General features: G+C 41.2%; 1 protein-coding gene across 2 annotated transcripts in view; it reads right to left on the reverse strand.

Annotated features, from left to right (window-relative positions):
* Nucleotides 1-23,073, reverse strand: part of LOC120575647 (kin of IRRE-like protein 3) — a 363,304-nt gene that overhangs the window by 94,456 nt on the left and 245,775 nt on the right. For both annotated transcript variants that reach the window (XM_039826472.1, XM_039826471.1), the window contains exons 5-6: nt 18,678-18,828; nt 3,090-3,195 (exon numbers count right to left, since the gene is read on the reverse strand). In XM_039826472.1, coding sequence (XP_039682406.1) covers nt 3,090-3,195; nt 18,678-18,828 — 257 coding nt within the window. The remainder of the gene's footprint in view (nt 1-3,089; nt 3,196-18,677; nt 18,829-23,073) is intronic.

Below are 23,073 nucleotides of genomic sequence, written 5' to 3' on the forward strand. Positions count from 1 at the left end.
CCACTATATCACTTAACTGCTCCACTAAGGTGTCGGCCATCTTGAAAAATGGCCGCCATCTTCAAATTTCAAGTGGCTCGGACAATTTTCTTGTCAAGTGACCCATGGAGACTGCTCATGCCAATTTTCACGCTTGTATCATAAACTGAACGATTATATCACTTAGCCGCTCCACTATCAGGGTTAATTAGTGGAATTTTTTTCCCTTATTAATAAAAAAGCAAAGGATGGCTACTTTGAAGAATCTAAAATATAGGACATGTTTTCAGTTATTTCACACGTTTTTGTTAAGTACATAATTCCATATGTGTTCATTCATAGTTTTGATGCCTTCAGTGAGAATCTACAATGTAAATAGTCATGAAAATAAAAAGGAAACGCATTGAATGACAAGGTGTGTCCAAACTTTTGGCCTGTACTGTATGTTAACCTTTTTGGTCACGTTTAATAGTGTTGCTGGAAATGGTTGAATCCTACAAGCAGTATTCTATTGAGAAATAGTGAACTAAGAAAAGTAATTCCCTGTACTTTTAAGAGCCATTATTGTGTACTCCATGGGTGAAGCGGGTATTGTTTACAGAAAAATACAGTTTGCTTTTACTGAGGAAGTAAGGTTTAAAGGGTGTGTGTTCTATTTACACTGTTTGTATGTTAAACATATTTTGTTAGAACAAAAATAATTCTAGCAATATTCAAAAACATGAGAGTGAACCAGAGAATAATAATGTTTCAGCAGAAGTATTTTCACTTAACCAGTGACTATTTTGATTTGTTATAATCTGGTATAATGTTGTACAACAGAAATATGTGAGATATATAAGAGAAGTATAAGGTGAAACAGAACAGAGACTATGAGCTTGTATGAGTTTGTAAATGCAGGTCAGGTATTTTGTAACTACTGAGATTCAACGAGGAAGACTACTGACCCATTAGATGGCGAGCCACCCTGTGCGACTTCCAGGAAATCGGATCTCCGTTGCCATTGAAACTGCTGGAAAAAATATCTGGCATGTGTTAGGATTGTGCCAGTCCCCCAGATTGTACCAACAGCAGATACACATAGACAAAATTGCACTTTGAACGCTGACTCATGTCTTTTGACTGATTTAACTTCCGTCAGACTCAGGAACCACTACTCATCAGGCATGGACCTGGATAAACATGTTTGAGAACTCCACACAAGGACATTTTATTTTGTTTAAAGGGCCTGTTTATTGTTTTCCACATGGTAAATGTAATGTAGATTTCCTTGCAATTCATCTACTAAAGTTGCAGTTCAATTACACCCTTTTTGTGTTGTGTTATGGTTATTGCACTCTAACTCAGCTCTCCTGAACCTAGAGTGAGGTATACTTAACCAGGAGTGGGTTACATTTCTATTAAAATATACATTAATTAGAGCTATGCTCTGCGATTCTTTGCAATTCCCGGCTGCATCCTGCTGCGTCCTGCTGCGTCCGCCGCATCCGACATGACATGAACTTCCACGATGACCTTCGAAGTCACACCACCAACCGGCCCGTACCAAGAGTCTGGGTCTGCCGAGGTTTCTTCCTAAAAGGGAGTTTTTCCTCGCCACTGTCGCAATAGCCGCTGCAAATGCTTGCTCTTGAGGGAATTACTGTATTTGTTGGGGTTTTGGAATTTATAGAGTGTGGTCTAGACCTACTCTATCTGTAAAGTGTCTCGAGATAACTCTGTTATGATTTGATACTATAAATAAAATTGAATTGAATTGAAATTAATTGAAATTAATTAATATACAGCATATTAGCTGGCTGAATCTTGAATCCTGTCTCCCCTACATCTGCTGCAGGCTCAAACTTTACTGAACAAACTGGGAGCAGCCTCTAATCAACCTGAGAAGCAAGAACATCTTAGTCCTTTTCTACGTCTGGTTCTTTATGAAAGATAAGAACTTGTGCAGCCTGTCACACTATAATCTCTCTCTTCGACCTGGCTCCTCTGCTGTGCCGACCTCTGACTGTCGACGGCGGGCCACATCACTGTGCACACCAGCACAGACATGCTGGTGGCCGACATTCAACCCCACTGATACAAAGAGACTCTGAGCAAAAGAGACTTTGAATTCAACGAGGTCCAGTGAAGACTTTCACAACCTTCTTGTTCTGAACAAGAGAAGATGGTCTCATGCTGCCGAGAGAGAAAGGGATCAAGCACCGGTTCAAGCCAAACCAACACATTGGAAACCCAATGTCCGAAGATTGCCGAAGCTTCCTTCTACCAACCTCTCCTCTGCTCTTCAGAATCGTTGGCTGAGACAATGTACTTTTAAGTGAATGAGTTGATGTGAGATGTTTGATGCCAAAATTAGTAAATTAATAATTGTTAATGTATAAGCTTTAGACAAAAAGATCTCCCTTAAACTTTAAACATGCAAACTTATAATTCATCCAGCACTTTTAATCAAATAATGTTTGGCTGATTCTACCTGGACTACACGGTGGTCTACATTCATTCATTGTTTATTGTTGTACTGAGTGTTTTTACTTAGCCTGTTATTTCATCATCAAAATCATAGGTCACTGTTCACCAAGGAAAAATAACACCTGTAGCAACGCTGAGATTATGAGACTCAAATGATTGATTGATTAATTAATGAATACAGTTTCCCATGTGGGTCATTTCCCCAAATAAAAATAAATTAAAATGCTGTCTTTTAAGATAAACTTATTGCCTGGTAAGTGCCATCACTCTCCTTCATCCATTGTACAAATGTATGTGTTTATGATGCAAATTTTGAAGTTGTTAGGTTTTGTTATGCATTTTTGAGTTTTTATTAATTATGAGTTGCTAATAATGGCTACTATTATGCTACACCTGCTTATCCTTTTAGAGGGTGAAGAGGTGGAGTACACCCTGGACAGGTCACAGGGCTGACACAGGGACACAGACAACTATTCATGCTCACCTTCCCGCCTATGGAAATACGGTTTAACTCTTTAAGCATTTGAGGTATTCTTATATTTTGTTGAGTCTCTATTTTAGTTGAACCCATATTATAGAACTTATTAATGGCCACCTAGTGTGTGTGTGTGTGTGTGTGTGTATATGTGTGTGAAACTCACCTGTAGTAGATAACAGGTGGGTTGGCTTTGGCGGCACAGTGAAATCTGACCAGAGTCCCCTCCAGAACAGGCTGTGGCTCCACGCTCAGGTTGACGATTGGCAGGTCTGAGAGAAGGGGGAAATTATGACAGACAAAGCATTCATAATTTTGAAGTCATCAGTGGCTGTGGTTACACATTGTAAATAGTTACAATGTGTTTAACACAATGTATTAATGTGGACTCTATCTTCAGAGCTGTAATTACTATTGGGCTGTTTTCTTTCCCTTTAGCACAGCAGCATGCCCTGCATGATGGAGCTATGCTGGTTGTCAATGAGAGCAGCCTGGAGAAGAGCCACCACACAGGCTTCACCCACCCAGGAGGAAACGGATGTCCCCATGTTGGAAGGGCACCATTACCATCAGTGAATCTACCGTTTCAAAAGAAATTAGCTTGAGATGCAGCACAAACTTTGAGGATTTTAGGCAAACACCGAACCGATAGCAGAATTCAGTGAAGGATGAATGAGCAGGATTGGCATCTATTAAACACAGGCCACTTTGGTAATCCACACTACATCAGGGCTGGACTGGGGTAAAAAATCAGCCCTGGACTTTTGAGACCCAGACCAGCCCACCAACCATCCTTGCACTCCCCTTCAACACATGTACAGTACATACCAGTAGGGTTCAACATTGGTAGAATGGTAGATTTGCTTGACTCACCAGCCAAAAAAAAGTAAAATTTGAACATTCACTAACCATTTGGCTGGTGGACAAAAAGTTAATGTTGAACCCTGCATACCAGCCCCTAATACTCTCACTTAGCTGAGCAGGGGTGTCGGACTGGGGTGAAACCAATACTGAATACCAGGGCCCAAGGGGAGAGAGGGCCCTTGAAAAGTCTGGAAGATATTTTATTTTACCCGGATATTTTCATTTCCTATTTCAATTTAAAATTTAAATAAAAGTTAGTGTATTGGCTGAATAACTTAGTTGACTGACTGAATACATTTTGTATACAAAAAAGACTATCTAAGGAAACGCATTTTGTTTTGTTAGCTAGTTCAGTTGAGTGTCTGGTGGAGCGCAAACTTCTGCTGTAGAAATGTCTTTCTCAAAGAAAGCCAAATCATGCTACCAAAAACGAAAGTAAAGACAGGAGGAGGAGAGAAAACAAAATGAGGGGAAACAATTAGTAACTGTCTTCTTTTCAAAGAGAGGTGAGCACAAACTAGAAAACCAAATCCATGGTGCTAAACTGCTTGAATATCTCCGCGACCGTTAAAAACGGACTGAGACAACCCATTGAAAGAGCAGAGCATACACTTTAAAATGATAATTTGGTTATGCATGTAATCTGAGGTAAAGGCTAAATAAAGAAACTACAATAACAATACTGTTTGCATACAACACACCATTGTAATAGCGTAATTTAAAACATGTTTAATTTTAAATTAATAGCCTATAATGTCTATAATTAGCAATAATAGGCTAATCAGTGTCAGGCTTGGTAGCTCATTGGTAGATACATATCATGTCAAATGATAGGGCCCAGGGTCTGGTACTACGCCCCTGTAGCTGAGTGGTAAATAAGAGAGTATGATAATGTACTCACTGATTCAAAAAGACCTGGCTCCCGATGGTTAGATGGCTAAAGGTTGAGGGCGGAGCATGGCTGTCATCAAGGTGTTTTGTGTAAATTAAGCTAAAGCTGCATTTTATACACAGTTTGCAACTTTTGCAATTTAAGGGAAGTGAGAAGCACCTATAGTGTCACAGCCAGTGCTGTGGCTCTGGGTTTTTCGCTTTTGTCTGTGTTGTGTGTGGTGGAGATTCTGGTGATTAGACTCAGCTGCACACAATCTCCTCATTACCTGTGGCTTAAAGACTCCAGGCTTCCAGAGACTCAACGCTAGATTATTGCTGTATAGGTATTGTACTTCAGTACAACGTACTTCGTGTCATCTAGTCTCCAGTTGCAGCTAGTTCTTGCTTGTGTCCAGTCAAACCCCTGGTGTTCTGTTTTCTTTAAAGATCATCGTGTCAGTCTGGATCCGTTTTTTCCTACCTGGACCTTCTACTCTCCACTGGATACCTGGACTTCACCATCTTCCCCCTGCCTGTCTCCTGCTCAGCCCACACACCCAGCCTTTGCCATGGTTATATGTGCTTTAAATAAATCCTGTTACTTGTTACTCTTCCGTGCTCTGTATCCACACCTGAGTCCTCCTCTACCCAGCACACATATTTAATTAGACATTAATGTATTTCTTTTAAAATACCATATTTTGTAATTGCTTATTTGTTTATTTAATTTACTTATGATCCATCCATCCATCCATCCATCTTCATCCACTTATCCACTTACCGGATCTCTTTCTTTTGTTCATGACCCAGCCTTCATGACCATGTGAGGGTAGGAACAAAAATTGACCAGTATATCGAGAGCTTTGCCTTCTGGCTCAGCTCTCTTTTTGTCACAACGGTTTGATAAATTGAATGTAATACCGCACCCGCTGCTCCAAGTCTCCTGCCAATCTCCTACTCCATTGTCCCCTCACTCGGGAACAAGACCCCAAGGTACTTGAAGTCCTTTACTTGGGATAAGGACTCATTCCATTGGTAGGCACTCCATCGGTTTCCTGCTGAGAACCATGGCCTCAGATTTAGAGATGCTGATCCTCATCCCAGCTGCTTCATACTCAGCTGCGAACCGATCCAGTGAGTGCTGAAGGTCACGGGCCAACGATGCCATCAGGACCACATCATCTGCAAATAGCAGCGATGAGATTCTCAGCCCACCGAACTGCAACCCCTCCACCACCACGGCTATGCCTTGATATCCTGTCCTTGAATCACAAACAGGATTGGTAACAGAGCGCAGCCCTGGCAGAGGCCAACACCCACCTGAAACGAGTACGACTTACTGCCGAGAACCCGGACACAGCTCTTGCTTTGGATGTACAGGGATTGGATGGCCCTGAGAACTTATGAATTAAACTTTCTAGATTTAGAATTCTATATTCTGTTTTTTTTCTCTTTTCACTTACTCACTGTCTATTTATTGCAGATATACGTCCCCCGAGCTTTGTCGGCCCGCTCCTCTCCCCGCCAGCTGTGCTCCTCCGAGCCTGTTCCACCAGACTGGCAAACAGCTTAATTTACCAGGCTGTCAGGAAGCTTTATACTTGTTGTGCCTGTACTGCCCCATGGGTCGGAGAGAAACGTATGTTTGATTGCTCTGTATATCTGGCACATATTGCAGAATTCACAATAAAGTTGACTTGATTTGAGTCCAGGCTGCCACTCTGTATAAAAGTAATGAAAGGTGCAGTACTACAGTAGGCATTAAACATTACCACTCAGTGACTTTCAAAGTGCTAATGTAACAATGGTCAAGCATCAGGGGAACAGAGGCGAATTGTTGAATTTTTCTTCTTCCTTTATTTTTCCTTTGGAAAATAAATCAGAACATTGTCTTCAGACTTTGGTGTACACAATTACAGCATCCGATCAAAAGTATACAGCTTCTCTGCCAATCACTCTTTCAGCAATAGAAAATGCATACAAAACCATCATCTGAATCATAACTTTTAAACTTCTCATATAGAATGGCATAACTGCAGCCTAAGTGCATAAAGTTACAGCACTTCATTAAAACCTAATTACATTATGGAGCCACATACCTTTGGAAAATAAATCAGAACATTGTCTTCAGACTTTGGTGTACACATTTACAGCATCTGCACAAGCAAAATATAAAGAATGCATTGCGTTACATAGGCTACATGTACTACGTCAATATCCCATTGTACACTATCAGTGCTTGCTAGTGTAGCAGTATGAGTTGAACTCCTAACTACTCCTAACTCTTTTGACCAATCACTGCCTCAGGGCCCTGTATAAAAGCAGCTAGTTGTCCTCCTTCCGCCCTCTCTTGCTCGTTGGTGACGGAAGTCCTCTACACTTCCGGGTCGCTCACTCCGTGAGGTGTTTTGCTGTGCTACAGGTAGGATAGGTTGGCTGCCTCCACACTCATTTTCACTGTTATTTTGTTGCCGTTATTTATTGTATACCGAACGCTTGTAGATCTTCGGTTGGCGGGTTGAAAAGCGAGTAACACTGATAGCTGCTGCGGTTTGCATGCTCGGAGCTGCCTCCCTCTGGGTCTACTAAAACTCTGCTTGAACATACCGTTCAAGCAGAGTTTTAGTTTATGTGGGCTAAATGAGGTCGGATTTATTCGTTAAACTTATTTGGTGTTAATTATTATTTTCTGTAAACGCTAGGAACCGGGCTGAAGCTGCCGGAGAACCCTGTTAGCTGCTTAGCACTTCTACTACTGGCTGCTGTTTTGCCTAAGAAGGCTTTTGCCGAGACTGCTGCTGTCCTTTAAAAATCCTGAGTATCGTAACCATTGCTGCACGCCTGTGTTGCCTTCACGGCTACTGGGCCAATGTCTGAGCCACCTGTTTTACATGAGTGAATGTAGCTGAGGGGTTTGGCTCCTACCATTAATTTGGTTGATTTAGTTGTTTCTTTCTTTATTTTCTTTCTATTTTTCAATTTAGTTAAAAGTTGTAGTCATTATTTTTTTTTTTCTTTAGTAAGTTTTCTCTAAAAGCTTGAGTTTCTTCGGTTATGTTATTGTGCTAATTATAATTAGTGTTTTGTTTTGTTTCTTTTGAGTTTATTGCAAAGTCTTTTCTTTGGAATTCTTGTTTTGTACGGCCTCCTGGAGCCACTAGTGGTTCGGGCCTTTATATGGTATCTATATTGTGTTACATTTCTTTCAATTTGTTTCTTTATAACCTTTTTATATTGATTTTTGATATTCCTTTTGTGGAGTGTGTGTGTGTGTGAGTGTGTGTGTGTGTGTGTGTGTGTGTGTCCGTTTTCATTTGCTGTGTTCACTGTTGTGTTTTTGTGTGTTCACGGGTGACTTTCCCTGGGATCCCCCTTACTGCCCTCGTACCCCCTTCTCCGCCACTGGTAAGCCTCAGCACCATTATTTCCCCCCTTTTTGGTAAGAATGTGTTTTAAATTGATTGCTTTTAACTTTATTGAGTTTATAAAAGAATAAAAATGTATTCTGTTGAAAGTTGAACCTCGTCTTTGGCGCCTTTTTGTATACTGACCTGTGTGACCTTAAATATATCAATAATCTTGCAATTGGAAGTAAAATCATTCATTAGTAAGTGATATCATTCCCTGGGTGAAATTCCCAGGGTGGCGTTGTCGGTGTTTTTGAGGTGGGCTTCATCTAGAATACCACCTCCTCTGTTCTGTCAGCTCTCGTGTCGCCACACTAGCAAGCAAGGCACGCTAGACAGACTGTTAACACACATGGAACTACAACTAATTAACGTTCGGGAATACTTGCTTAACATACACTGTTGTCTCATACATATACCGAAACTATACTGAGATTAAACATACACACATGATAGACACGGAGTAATATTGCTTCTAATGTATGGACGTGACTAGCGGAGTTTACGGCTAGCCACGTTAGCCACGTTGGCCCCAGTACACAGAAACTCACGGTCAAAAGAACATTAACAAACTTTCTGTCAAATCATGGAAAGTGCAGTACGATCGTTACAGTGCATGGGAATAATATAACACATTAGATACACTGAAGTTATCAACCTAAACATCAATTTACTTTTAGAAAACTGATATACTGGGTGAAGTACTTTGTACATTGAACCTACCCGATCAAAAGTATACAGCTTCTCTGATCGGGGAGGGAAGTAACGTGAGACTACACGCAGCAGATCTGTAGTACACCATACGGCCAAAGGTGGCTCCATTCACAACTATTAAATAAGGCTGTTCATTTTTGGCGAAAATCATATATAACAATACACTACATTTTTAACTCTGTTACACTAAAGTGCTTTTGAGGTAGAAGTGAAGGCCTTTACTGAGGCATCTCTCCCACCCATGTCTAATGTTCTCACTCCATTGAATGGGCATTATTAGTTGTCAGCTTCATAGATATGGGTCAGAAGGGGCATGCTACACCTCCTGGTAGCTTCAGGTTACATCCACACTACTACCTTTTCATCTTAAAAAGGCATTCTATGGGGGCGCTATGGAGCACGCAAGGCAGTAGACGTGTCCCCTTACAGCTCTGAGATAATGTGACTTAAATACACTTTTTATTGTACTTTTTTTCGCAAAATCCGTCCGAAACAATTTTGAACTAACTTGGGAATCTTCCTAGCGGTCTCATTTTGATTTTTGACCGAATGCCCGCTATGTCCAAGCCAAAGCAAGACTCCGCGAGGGCAGGCCGCAAAACACCGCACTCTGCTACACCGACAATGGAGGAAGCTAACGTTGCTAACCCCCTTGATGCTACACTCCTACAGGCCATGATGGATTCCCTCAGGAGTGACATCTTCGGAAGAAAATTGACGCTGTCGACAAGCCTGCGCTCCGAAATATCTTCAGTGAGGCAAGAATTTAAAAGCCAAATTACCTCTTCGGAACCTTCCGGTGGAGAAGCTCATGAAGTGGCTGTGAATGAGTTGGAGCGGACAGCTACCGACCACGGTGCTAATATAAGCGATCTGGAGGCTGCAGTCGGCACGCTGACCTCGAAGGTGAAACGTTTGGAGGAGAAGCAGGAGGATCTAGAAGGTAGATCCAGGAGAAATAACATTTGCATCATTGGTGTGCCAGAGCGAGTGGAAGGACCCCATACCACCGACTTCGTCACCCAGCTCCTCCAGGACGTGCTTAAACTGACGGAGAAGCCGCTGCTTGACCGTGCACACCGATCGGGACGGGAGAAGCCAGGCGAAGGGAAACCACCGCGAGCCATTATTGCTAGAGTTCATTTCTTTCATGTGCGGAGTCTGATATTTAAGCGAGCTGGGGAAACCTCTCTTCTCTACCGAGGCAAGAGGATTTCCATTTTCCCGGATTACACAGACTCCATCGCTAAGAAGCGGGCTGCATTCGGCGCTGCTAAACGCAGCCTTCGCTCCTTCCCAGAGGTCAGGTTCGGCCTTCTCTTCCCGGCGATTCTGAGAGTCACCATGCCAGACGGGACTTCACACAGGTTGAGGATCCTACAATGGCTACTGACTTTATTAATAAAAACTGTAAATAGCCACTGCTTTGGTGTGAGTCGCCCATGACGGAATTCAGGACTGTTTACTCTGACGGGGGGCTACACTTCCCAGGTTGATTGTTCTGAGTACTATTTTCAATTTTCATGTCACATTTTTCTCAGGTAGCATTGAGTTTACTAGGGCTACCATGGAGCGTTTAGGAGTTTTTGTGTTCAGAGAGTTTTTGGCACGCATCTCATTTGGGGAGATGCTTGTGCAGGGGGGGGAGTGGGATCTGGGTTTTGTTAACTTATGGTGTGTGATTTATAGGTTGATTTTTCTGTAGGTTTTGTTGTTGGTCTGTATAATCCCCTTTTTTGCTGTGTGGTCGGTCTGCCTGCCGCTGTCACTAATACCTTGATATTTTTACACTCTTTCATGTGCTCTAAATGGCCCAGTCCGGGCTAGCTCCAAACATTGTTGGAAATGCACTGAAATTCATTAGTTGGAACTGCAAGGGTCTTAATTCTCCAGTAAAGCGTGGCAAGGTCATGAGTCATCTACAACATTTGGGAGCCCAGGTAATCTATCTCCAAGAAACACATCTTAAACCATCTTTTCACTCAAGGATAAAGTGCAGGTGGATTGGACATGGTTATTACTCTTCGTTCCATAGTAAGTCTAGAGGAGTTGCGATCTTATGCATAAATCTGTTCCGTTTATATGCTCTGATGTAATCTCTGATCCGAATGGAAGGTATCTTATTGTCATTGGCAGAATGTATGATTCCCCAGTCTTATTAGTGAATATTTATGCCCCTAATTGGGATAATGCTGATTTCTTTAAGCAGCTTTTCTCCAGCCTTCCTGACATGTCCTCGCGCTTCCTCCTACTAGGTGGCGATTTTAACTGTTGGCTTAGCCCAGAATTAGACCGCTCCTCCACGAAGGCTGCTACCCCTTCTAGGTCTGCTAGGACAGTCAGAACTTTTATGAATGAGTTCGCAATGTCGGATCCTTGGCGTTTTTTCAATCCTACTTGCAAAGTGTATTCCTTTTTCTCTCCCGTACACCACTCATTTAGTCGTATAGACTATTTTTTGGTAGATAACAGAATTCTCCCCTCAGTGAGCTCATGTTCATATGAGCCTATTGTCATTCTGACCACGTCCCGTCACCGTGATATTCACTTTGGAATGTTCACTTTGGAGGTCCCGCGCATTCGCGTACCCCTGGCGTTTCAATACACGATTGCTTTCAGATGATAACTTTGTGGGGATGATTTCTGCCCAAATTGATATGTTTTTAAGTATAAATAAGACCCCTGACATCTCAGCATCGTTGCTCTGGGAGACATTAAAGGCGTACATTAGAGGGCAGATAATCTCCTATGTAAATCATGAGAATAAACAAAGGAGGGAAAAATGATCAACTTAACGAGGCATATTGCTCAGCTGGATAACCTATATTCCATCTCACCGACTCCAGATGTGTATAGGGGGGGTAAAAAAATAAAAAAAAAACAAAAAAGCACCTTCGGGGTATTTATTCTTAAAAACAAAAGTAATTATTATGAACAGGGAGACAAAGCTGGCAAGTTATTGGCACATCAATTACGGCAAACTGCATCCTCCCACCCAAATCTCCCAAATTCGGACACCTTCTGGCACTACAATCGATAATAAAACAATCAATGATGAATTCAAAGATTATTACGTTTCTCTTTATACATCTGAATCCAATGCTGATACACACGATTTCTCCACCTTTTTTGAGTCGCTTCAAGTCCCTTTAGTCCATCCGGACATGGCCCAACGGTTGGAGAGCCCGATGAGTAATATGGAGCTCGCTGCTGCCATTACAGCTATGCAGGGTGGCAAATGCCCAGGCCCAGACGGGTACCCGATAGAGTTTTACAAGAAATTTCAACATAAATTAGCCCCTGTTTTGATAGATATGTATAATGAGTCATTTCAATCTCTTAGTTTACCCCCAACGCTTAATCAAGCTTCTATCTCCCTTATTCTAAAAAAGAATAAAGATCCCCTCTCTTGTTCCTCTTACCGGCCAATTAGCTTGTTAAATGTAGATTTCAAATTGTTATCCAAAATGCTTGCCCTACGCTTGGAAGTTGTGTTGCCAACAGTTATCTTCCCCGACCAGACTGGATTCATTTGGAATAGGCACTCTTTTTTTAACCTGAGGCGACTTTTCAACACAATCTACCACTCCCCCACGACCTCTGTTCCGGAGGTTGTGATTTCCTTGGATGCGGAAAAGGCCTTCGATCGCGTGGAGTGGGGATATCTTTTCTATACGTTGGAGAAATTTGGCTTTGGCGGTGGCTTCATCTCGTGGGTGAAGCTATTATATTCATCCCCCCTAGCTTCAGTGAGGACGAATAACACCCAATCCGAATATTTTCCCCTTCAACGCCCCCCGTCAGGGGTGTCCGTTGAGCCCCCTACTCTTTGCCTTAGCTATTGAGCCCCTCTCCATTGCGCTTCGGAGTGACCCCCGCATCACAGGTATTGTCAGAAACGGAGTGGAACAAAGAGTCTCTCTTTATGCCGACGATCTTCTTCTTTATGTCTCCAACCTCTCGGTCTCTGTCCCTGTGATTCTCTCTGTCCTTAACTCATTCGGTGTCATTTCTGGCTATAAATTAAATCTAAATAAAAGCGAGTTATTTCCCTTGAATAGGGCGGCACATGAATACCCACTTCATACCTTGCCATTTAAAACTGCAAAACATAGTTTTACCTACCTAGGAGTTCAGGTGACTGCTAAATTCAAGGATCTTTATAAAGTTAACTTTGACCCACTTCTAACCGGCGTGCAAAAAGATTTTGACAGATGGTCAGTGTTAAATCTGTCTTTGGCTGCCCGAATTAACTCTGTAAAAATGAACATCCTCCCTAAATTTTTATATCTATTTCAGTGCTTACCCATTTTTCTCCCATTTACCTGTAAAATTGATGCCATGATTCTAGGTTTCATTTGGGGTGGGAAGACGCCAAGGATACGGAAGCAGTTTTTGCAGAGGCCGAGGGCACTGGGTGGAATGGCACTACCAAATTTTGGATTTTATTATTGGGCAGCCAATATTAGAATAATACAATTTTGGTTACATTTTAGCTTACACAGCTCCCCACCCGTCTGACTTAAGATGGAAGCTGCTTCCTGTGAGCCAGTGTCACTTTCAGCATTAGCTCACTCTCCTATTAAGAGCCCTACTGGTCCCTACACCAAGAATGCAATTGTTAAATTGTCCTTGAGAATTTGGAATCAGTTCAGAAGGTATTTTGGTCTGCAAACATTTTCTACAGCCGCCCCAATAATTGCGAACCATACTTTCCCCCCTTCCTTAGCAGATGGTGCATTTAATGCCTGGTTCAATCTAGGTATTAAGACATTTAAAGATCTATACATTAATAACACTTTTGCATCATTTCAGCAGTTAACGGAGAAATTTTCCCTCTCGAAACAACATTTCTTCAGGTATTTACAGATTCGCAGCTTTGTCAGGAACCGATTCCCTCAATTTCCTAATTTACCATCTGACTCGCCAGTGGACTCTCTCCTTAAACCAACGCCCGCAGGGGGGGGGGGATTAATTATTTTTTTTTTTTATTTTATATTTTTTGGTTGTTTTTTTTAAAATAAGGAAGGGTTTGGTGGGGGAGGAAGGAGGGGGAAAAAAAACAGAAAAACACTGGAACAATGCTCTTGATAATGTACACAAGTCATCTATCTGTGCAAAACATGGTTTGATTCAGTTCAAAATTATACACCGTGCCCACTTTACCAAAGTTAGGCTTTCCAAAATTTATAATGATATCGACCCAACTTGTGATAGATGTCGGCATGCTCCTGCAAACCATGTCCACATGTTTTGGTCTTGCCCCACTCTAAAAGCTTACTGGATAGAAATCTTTAATTCATTGTCCAAGGTCATCGGGAAAGCAATTGATCCAAATGCTATGGTAGCATTATTTGGCCTAACTCCACCTATGCTGTCACTCTCTACCTCAGAAAAAGGCCTCGTAGCTTTTGTCACCCTACTCGCCAGGCGCTTGATCTTATTACAGTGGAAATCTCCGGCACCACCTTCACATACCCGTTGGTTGAGGGAAGTCCTTGGGTTTGTCAAATTGGAAAGAATTAGGTGTATACTAAGGGGCTCACTGAGAAAATTTAATAAAATATGGGACCCCTTCTTTCAATACATCCGAGACGTGCATTTTCCAAATATCCCTGAGTGATGTACCTACTGAAATGATATGAGGAGCAACAGACTGGCCCACAGTTTTTTTAATTTATTTTTAATTTTTATTTTTATTTTTTTCCTGATTTATTTATTTATTTCCCTGTCTTATTTCTAAGTGCTTGTACTGTCTTAATAGTACTCTTTGTTGTAACATATGCATGATACTCTGCTTGGACCACCTTTGCACTGTTTTTTGTTTTGTCATTATTGTCAGAAAATCTAATAAACAGATTGGAAAAAAAAAAAAAAAAAGGCATTCTATAACAAAACGATCTCTGTCCTCACGAGTGCCGTTTCAGAATTAATCTCCGTCCACACTAACACACCTGTAAACTCATACTGCAGAACATGTCAGATACTGGGCATGTGCGTAACAATCTATGCCAAAAATTGCATCCACCTACCACACTCTTTATACTTGAGTGTGGCTCTACTTTGGCGGTGTTTCACAGCAGTGCATTAGCATTTTTAGAATGTGTGTCTTTTTGGTGCCCATGGGGACCTTTGTGGACACACCACTTCTGCATGTGGCTTTTAATTATCAAAGGAAAATGCATTATTTAGCGCACACCTTTTTTCTTCGTGCAATTACCTTTCAAGCTTTTCCTTTTTTGCAATTACCCAGGGACAGAGTCTGCCTCTTGGTTCCTACACCTCATTGTAAGCAAATGAACCACAGGAAATTAAAGGCCCCCTGCAAAATAACAACTTTTTTTATTGTCAGACCTGATTCTCGCCATTTCACTCAGGATTAATTGTGATACATTTCAGATTTAATTTACATAACACATATCTGCCATACATATGTATTAAGTGTGGTACTCAGTAGCTCTGACTTAATGTAGAGCTGTGCTATGTTTACTGTATGTACTTAAAGGAATACTATGACTATTTGGGAAAGTCAGTTGTTGTCTTACTCAGGACATAGATTGAAAGATTGATATAATTTAAATGTGTTTTCAGAAGAGAGATTGGTACAGAATGTTTTAGCCCAGCGTAACAATAAAACTGAAACTGACCTATTGGTCGTTCTGACAACAACATTTTCCTGTTGCTGCCAAAGTACCGGTCACAACTTAAAAGGGGAGTACCAATTAAAAAACAATTAATGTTTGGAATGAAGAAACTTCTGAAACATTGATTGAACAAATTGACTGATTAGGACTTGTTTATTAACGATTGTGGGAATGATTTTAATTTACTGACCAATGTAGTAACCTCCTACATCTCATTCTGTGAGGACATTGTAATTCCTACTAAACATGTAATACTACATCCAGACAATAAACAGTGGGACATGAATATATGCCTGGTTCTAAAAAAAAAAAGGCTTTTATAGAAGGTGACACCCTCAGGGTAAGAGAGATCAGAAGGAAGGCTAAGATGGCCAAAATCCACTCCAAGGACAGAGTGGAACAAAACCTCACATCTGGAAATGCTAAGGAGGCATGACAGGGGTTGAACACAATGACGGGGAGAACCCCCAAACCTGCCAAGACCCCGCCCCCTTTGCTGAGCAGCACAACCAGCCAACTGGAGTCTCCCCAGAACCAGTCCAGTCCACCAGGCTCTCATCATAGATAAGAAACTAGTGGCCTCTGTCCTAAGCCGAGTGAACCCACACAAAGCCCCTGGCCCTGACTGGTTTATGGGCAGAGTGCTTAAAGACTGCTCCACCCAGCTAAGTGGGGTCTTCACCAAGCTCTTTCAGAGCCTTCTGGAATTAAGCTGTGTTCCTCAGCAGTAAAAAGAATCCACCATCATCCTAATCCCAAACAAGACACATGGCAAGGAAGCAAGGATTTATGGCCAGTTGCCCTAATATTTGTACTGTGCAAATGCATTGAAAGAGTTGTAGGTGACCACCTCTCCATGGCGACAGGAAGACTTGACCCACTTCAGTTTGCTTATAAGGCAAACGTGGAGTGGAGGATGCAACTCTGACTATTTTGGACACTGTGACCAGACAGCTGGACTCATCACAGGATTTCATGTATGGACTTCTCCTCTGCTTTTAATACTGTACATATACACACTACTGCAACACCTCGTGGAGCTTCAGGTTTTATACTCAAGATGAAAAATATCAGTGGTGTTTGTGCCAACAGTGCAGGAGCTTCTTCTTTGAGTTTGTCCAGCATGTTTGGTCTGTAGCACAAATATCAAAGTCAAGATCACATTAGAAGCTGGTGGGAGCTGTAATAAAGACTATGCTGATCCCCAGTTGAAACCCGGATGACCAGGGGTCGTCCTGCCTCGGAACCAGAGCCCCAGACCAGAGTTGTTCTTTTTTTTTTTTTATAATTTTTTGGGGCATTTTTAGGCGTTTATTTTCATAATAATAATAATATAATAATACATTTTATTTAAAGGCGCCTTTCTCGGCACTCAAGGACACCGTACAGGGATACAAAAGACATTGAATCAAAGTTGAGGAGCAAAGCTCTACACATGTGCGACAGCTCTACTATCTGAGCTAACCCAGCCACAGACCAGAATGGTTCTGATACCGATACACACCTCCGATGCCTAAAATGCTGCAAAAACGATCTGATCCCATCTCATTTAGCCCTGAAAAAAATCGACTTAGTAGTTTATTGATGTGTTTTTAGTATTAGTAGTAGATAATAAAAGAAAGTTCTTTGGCATTCATTCTCTGTATGTAAATTATTTGTTCATGTTTCACATAGGGTTTAACCTAAGCCAGTCCATACAACAATGACTACATTTACATACACACAATATTCCGGGTTTTATTCAGAATAAGCTGTTTACATGGCTAATGAAAGTGAATATTACATGAATAATCATATAAATAATAAAGGTTTTCCACCGATGGCAAACACAGCCTTTCATTCCTTCAACCAACTTCTTGAAAAGGTTGGCTCATATCCAAAAACCTGTTGATATCTGAATATATGAATATATATGAAGTCTTTAATAATGTTTAAAAGTAGCTTTGTTTCTCCTTCTCTTTTGGCCATGCATCTCTACCGCATCCCTGCAAACTGTTGGCTGCTCGGTTTGTGTACAACAACCATAGCGCACAGAGCTGACCATAAGCTGTAAACTGGCTGTAAACTGCAATAAAAACCCTGATTGAGACGCAGATTCTGACTAACCCTTTGTGTTTGCCTGTCACGGCATAATGCACCGTGTTGGCTGCACAGTGGTTCTCTGAGACAGCAGCAGCTGCCTCCCATAAATGGTAACAGCCAGTGGTTACCATTGGCTACTCCCAGTGGTGAATTGCTGTGCTTTCAAAGACATCCAGGAGTCTCCGAAGCCTTTCCACCTATACAGCGCCATAATCACTTATTCATCCAACACCTGTCACCTTCCTCTCCTACCCCCGACCGACAAACAGCGGTGCTCTTACAAAGTTTGCTGAATTGCTTTTTTGTGTTTAAACATCTCACACAGTGCACACCCTAACCTCACAGCTGTACAGTATGCACATTTTAAATGGACCACAGAGTCCAGGTTTAAGCACTTGGCTCTAACACTGCACTAGGAATGATTCAGCCTGGTGTAAAACACTAACGGCAGTGTCATTAATCCAAACAACTCTCACTTTGCAGTCGAGGCAGATTGGATTGGCTGTTTCCTGAAGATAGGAACGTTCCAGGGACTCAAGTGAAGGGGAAAATGGTGCTGGCATTGTTTTTTATGACAAATGGTTTTGGGCCATTTTTACAATAATCAATTAGCTTACGCATCTCAGTCCGACAAAGCTATACTCGATATGCTCCATTCTTTTGGATAGCAAAACTGAAACAGAAAACAAATGCATATGGAAGACGAATAGATCTGTCAAAAGAAATGCATGTCTGAACATTTTCTGCTTTATCAGTCATACTTAACAGTGAAGAAGCTGTAAGGAATGTAAGGAATATTTCAAATCCATACGTTAATAATTTTTGTCATCCAACTATATCACCAATTTAATCATTCATGGAGGCACCTTATTTTCTGTGTTTGGATGATGTTAGAGAGTGAAATAGAAAAAGGCAGGAACAAAGCACACCTTTTTTATTTAAATATACACACTGTTAAAAACATAACATCTGTAACTGTGAGAATCTGTGCCATTGTGTTCCTGTGCTGTCCCCCACTCCCCTGCAGGTTATACTGTAGACTGACACTGATTTCTTATGGTGCATGAGAGTAGCCATATTATCCTCTTATCATAATAAGGTACATTATAAATTATTAATCTGCAGACTTTTCAAAAAATGTATTTGATGTTTGGGTGATTTTTTACTTACGCTGAATGTTGATTGTGACAGTAGCATCTTTGCCGTTGGGGGCTGCTTTGTTTGAAGCTCGACAGGTGATCTGCTGACCTGACTCAATGTTGGAGGGAGACAGGTAGAGTGTGCTGACTGTGCTCTCCCTCTTACCATCCCTCAACAAGCTCTGAGGAATCAAGGACAGAGGAGAGCATTGTTTAAAAAGTCATGTTCATCAATTATCAATGCAAGAGCATCATCTTATCAACAGGAAATACATACACAGAACTGTTTGACCCGGAGTTCATGGAGCATAAAGACATTTAAATAATTAATTTGTTTAGGGACCAGTGAAATTGTGTGTCCCTCAATAAATACTTACTTTTCTGAGGAACTGATTTTCAGAGGGGGTGAATTATTATTATGAGGATAATTCACTTTTACAAATCCACACTTTACTGAGCCCTCTCAAAGCCACTGAGCTGGCCAACCATATACGTACAGAGAGGGGACTCCCTTTAGCCATTAAATCCCCTTCAAAGCTGGGCAGTGGTAAAAGGCTGTCACAAGCTGAAGCAGAAACCAAAGCCATTAGCTGTTATGCGCTTAAACAATCTAACGCTACATAGAGCCGACTGATCAACAGTTTGACGTTAAAATGAAACCAGTGAACTGGTGCTAGGAAAAGACACACAAATTACATGCAAGTGTCTTCATTTAAGAATTTTTAAAGGTCCCATGTTAAAAAATGTTAAACATGTTAAAAATGTTAAAAAACCTCATAAAGAGACATTTTCATGCCTCTTTATGAGGTTTTTTAACATTAATATGCGTTCCTCCAGCCTGCCTATGGTCCCCCAGTGGCTAGAAATGGTGATAGGTGTAAACCGAGCCCTGGGTATCCTGCTCTGCCTTTGAGAAAATGAAAGCTCAGATGGGCCGATCAGGAATCTTCTCCTTATGAGGTCATAAGGAGCAAGGTTACCTCCCCTTTCTCTGCTTTGCCCGCCCAGAGAATTTGGCCCACCCATGAGAGAGAGACATCATGGCTTTCAAATGAGAAAAGTGGCAGTTGGTCCCCCCCCACCTCTCTCCTCCTCAATAGCTACAGACACAGAAATGGCACATCCTAAGGAAAGCTCATTATGGGACTGGCTCTAATGGCTGTAATTCTGCACCATGGCTGAATTGCGGGAAAGAGACTTCAGATACAGTATTAGGGGACCACTAAGGTCTATATAAAAGAGACTTCAGATACAGTATTAGGGGACCACTAAGGTCTATATAAAAGAGACTTCAGATACAGTATTAGGGGACCACTAAGGTCTATATAAAAGAGACTTCAGATACAGTATTAGGGGACCACTAAGGTCTATATAAAAGAGACTTCAGATACAGTATTAGGGGACCACTAAGGCCTATATAAAGGGAGACTTCAGATACAGTATTAGGGGACCACTAAGGCCTATATAAAAGAGACTTCAGATACAGTATTAGGGGACCACTAAGGTCTATATAAAAGAGACTTCAGATACAGTATTAGGGGACCACTAAGGTCTATATAAAAGAGACTTCAGATACAGTATTAGGGGACCACTAAGGCCTATATAAAAGAGACTTCAGATACAGTATTAGGGGACCACTAAGGCCTATATAAAAGAGACTTCAGATACAGTATTAGGGGACCACTAAGGTCTATATAAAAGAGACTTCAGATACAGTATTAGGGGACCACTAAGGTCTATATAAAAGAGACTTCAGATACAGTATTAGGGGACCACTAAGGTCTATATAAAATAGACTTCGCATACAGTATTAGGGGACCACTAAGGTCTATATAAAATAGACTTCACATACAGTATTAGGTACGGTGGCCCTGAGAGGCCACAGCACGCAACAATAAGACAACACGTGCAAATAGCCCACACCACAACAGAAGTGTTCACAGGGGACACTTTTAAGTGATGCCTCAACCATTGGCTTTCCGGTACATAGACAGACCAACAACAGGACAATTTTAACAATTTTCGCCATTTTATTCATCACTAAATTCACTTCTGAATATGTTTTAGGTGAGAAATGAACTCTTTAGATTTAGAAGATAGGCAGTCTTGCGAAAATCGTTGCCGAATTGACAATTTGTTTCAAAGTTTCACAGCCAGCTAGCGCCTGCCGGGGCCGCTAGTCGCTCAGACAGTCCTGCTCAGAGACCCCGCTCTAAGATGGAGGTCTCTCAGACCGGTCTCGTAAATAAGAGGCTTTTATTTCCGTTGATGGATTATTTGTTTAAATATCACAACACATCTCCATTTTAAGATTAACCTGTGGTTAGCTGCATTTTCGGAGTTAAACTCCACAAGTGCTTGCAGGCTAAACAACCTTGCTCACACACACACACACACACACACACACACACACACACACACACACACACACACACACACACACACACACACACACACACACACACAAGCCGATACATAATAATAAAATACTGAGCACCCTACGTGTGCCAGACTGCCAGTAGGCTACATTCATTTAAAATTAAACATTGCAGTTGGTGCTGAGTGGAGCGTCTGTCATAGTGTGATTGGTTATGTTGGTGGCATTGATTCTTAATTTCCCACGAAGCTGATCGTGGTTACTCAGTTAAACTTCTCATCTCCAATCCTATCTGTATTAGTGAGAAGTGGCGCTGTCCTGAGTTGAAAGCCTACTTTACGGCTTTGTTATCGAGATAATAGGTGTGTGTGTTCGTGTCGGCCGCTCTCCATTTCCTAACGTTATGAAATGTAAACAATTTATGACAAATTTTTTTTTTTTGAAGGGCGTGTGTCCGTGAGCACCCACGAGAGATACCCATTTCTCTTCGGGAGACTTGTTAAATTATGACATAGGCTATATACATTAGATTTGGTATTTAGCTCATACTTTTTTTTGGTATATTTGTTTTCTGATTTATTAGAAGTTGAGTTTCAGTCTGTATGATAAATGAACAGTTGTACATAAAGTGGTAACATGCTATGACATGTTATGTAGACTAAAGGGGAGACACCAACCTTTATAATTTGAATTGCTAATTTCCATCTCCCTGGCATATTCAGTGCACTACAATAATATAGAAATGATAATTCCACATAACACTAATAGGGACACCTAGGACATGCCAGAGCATATGCCTACTTCTTTTTATAATTCAAACTGACTTAAACTAATATTGTAATACTAGTAGGGATCGCGTTCCACTCTTTTGAATAAGTTAGGGCTGTTAGAGCTAAACCATAAACAATAAAATTAAAGCTAATAATAATTTAATTAATAATAAATAATTTAAACAAGTCTCCCGAAGAGAAACGGGTATCTCTCTCCCCCCCGCCTCTGCCTGCTGCGCTATGGCCGTGTGTGTGTGTGTGTGTGCGGTAGGCAGCAATTTATGTTTAAAAAAAAAATAAGTTTGCATTTCAGAACGTTAGGAAATGGACAGCGGCTTAACTCGATAATAAAGCTGTAAAATAGGCTTTCAACTCAGGACAGCACAACTTCTCACTAATACAGATAGGATTAGAGATGAAAAGTGTAACTGAGTAACCCCGATCAGCTTCGCAGTCTATGTACTGGAAAGCCAATGGTGGAGGCACATGTGCATCACTTAAAAGTGTCCCCGGGAAACACTTCCGTTGTGCTGTGGTTTATTTGCACGTGTTGTCTTATTGTTGCGTGCTGTGGTTTATTTGCACGTGTTGTCTTATTGTTGCGTGCTGTGGCCTCTCAGGGCCACCGTAATTAGGGGACCACTAAGGCCTATATAAAAGCCTCCAAAGAGCACCATGTCATGGGACCTTTAAAATGTTTATACTATAGAAAATAGCTTTTCACAGTATGCATCTTTTTGACTCTGTTTTGATAAATCAATCAATCAACATTTATTTATATAAAACTTTACAGTAACAAGCAGGTATCCAAAGTGCTTCACATCAGAAACCAAGCCTAAAACACACATCATATAACATATCATACAATAAAAAGAATAAAATATAGAAACAGTAAAATCAGAAAAGGTTACATAGAAATAGGAGAGGGCAATTGTCACACCACTACTACGTATTAAAAGCCATTCTAAACAAATATGTTTGAATTTAGACCTAAAAAGCGCTACATATGTAGTTGTCCGAATATCAGGGGGTAACTTGTTCCAGAGTCTCGGGGCAGCAACTGCAAAAGCCTGATCACCCCACCGTTTATACCTAGACCTTGAGACTTCTAAAACCAGCTGATTTGAGGACCGCAAGGACCGGTTGTGCTCACGCAGGGTTCAAATCTTGGACAAATACTCTGGGGCCAGACCATTTAACAATAAAATCTTAAAATCTATTCTAAAACGCCATGTGGCCATTAGTCTCCACCTAAAACATTTCACATTATCCAACTCCAC

The sequence above is a fragment of the Perca fluviatilis genome, chromosome 16, assembly GCF_010015445.1.
Source record: "Perca fluviatilis chromosome 16, GENO_Pfluv_1.0, whole genome shotgun sequence".
Lineage (NCBI taxonomy): Eukaryota > Metazoa > Chordata > Actinopteri > Perciformes > Percidae > Perca > Perca fluviatilis.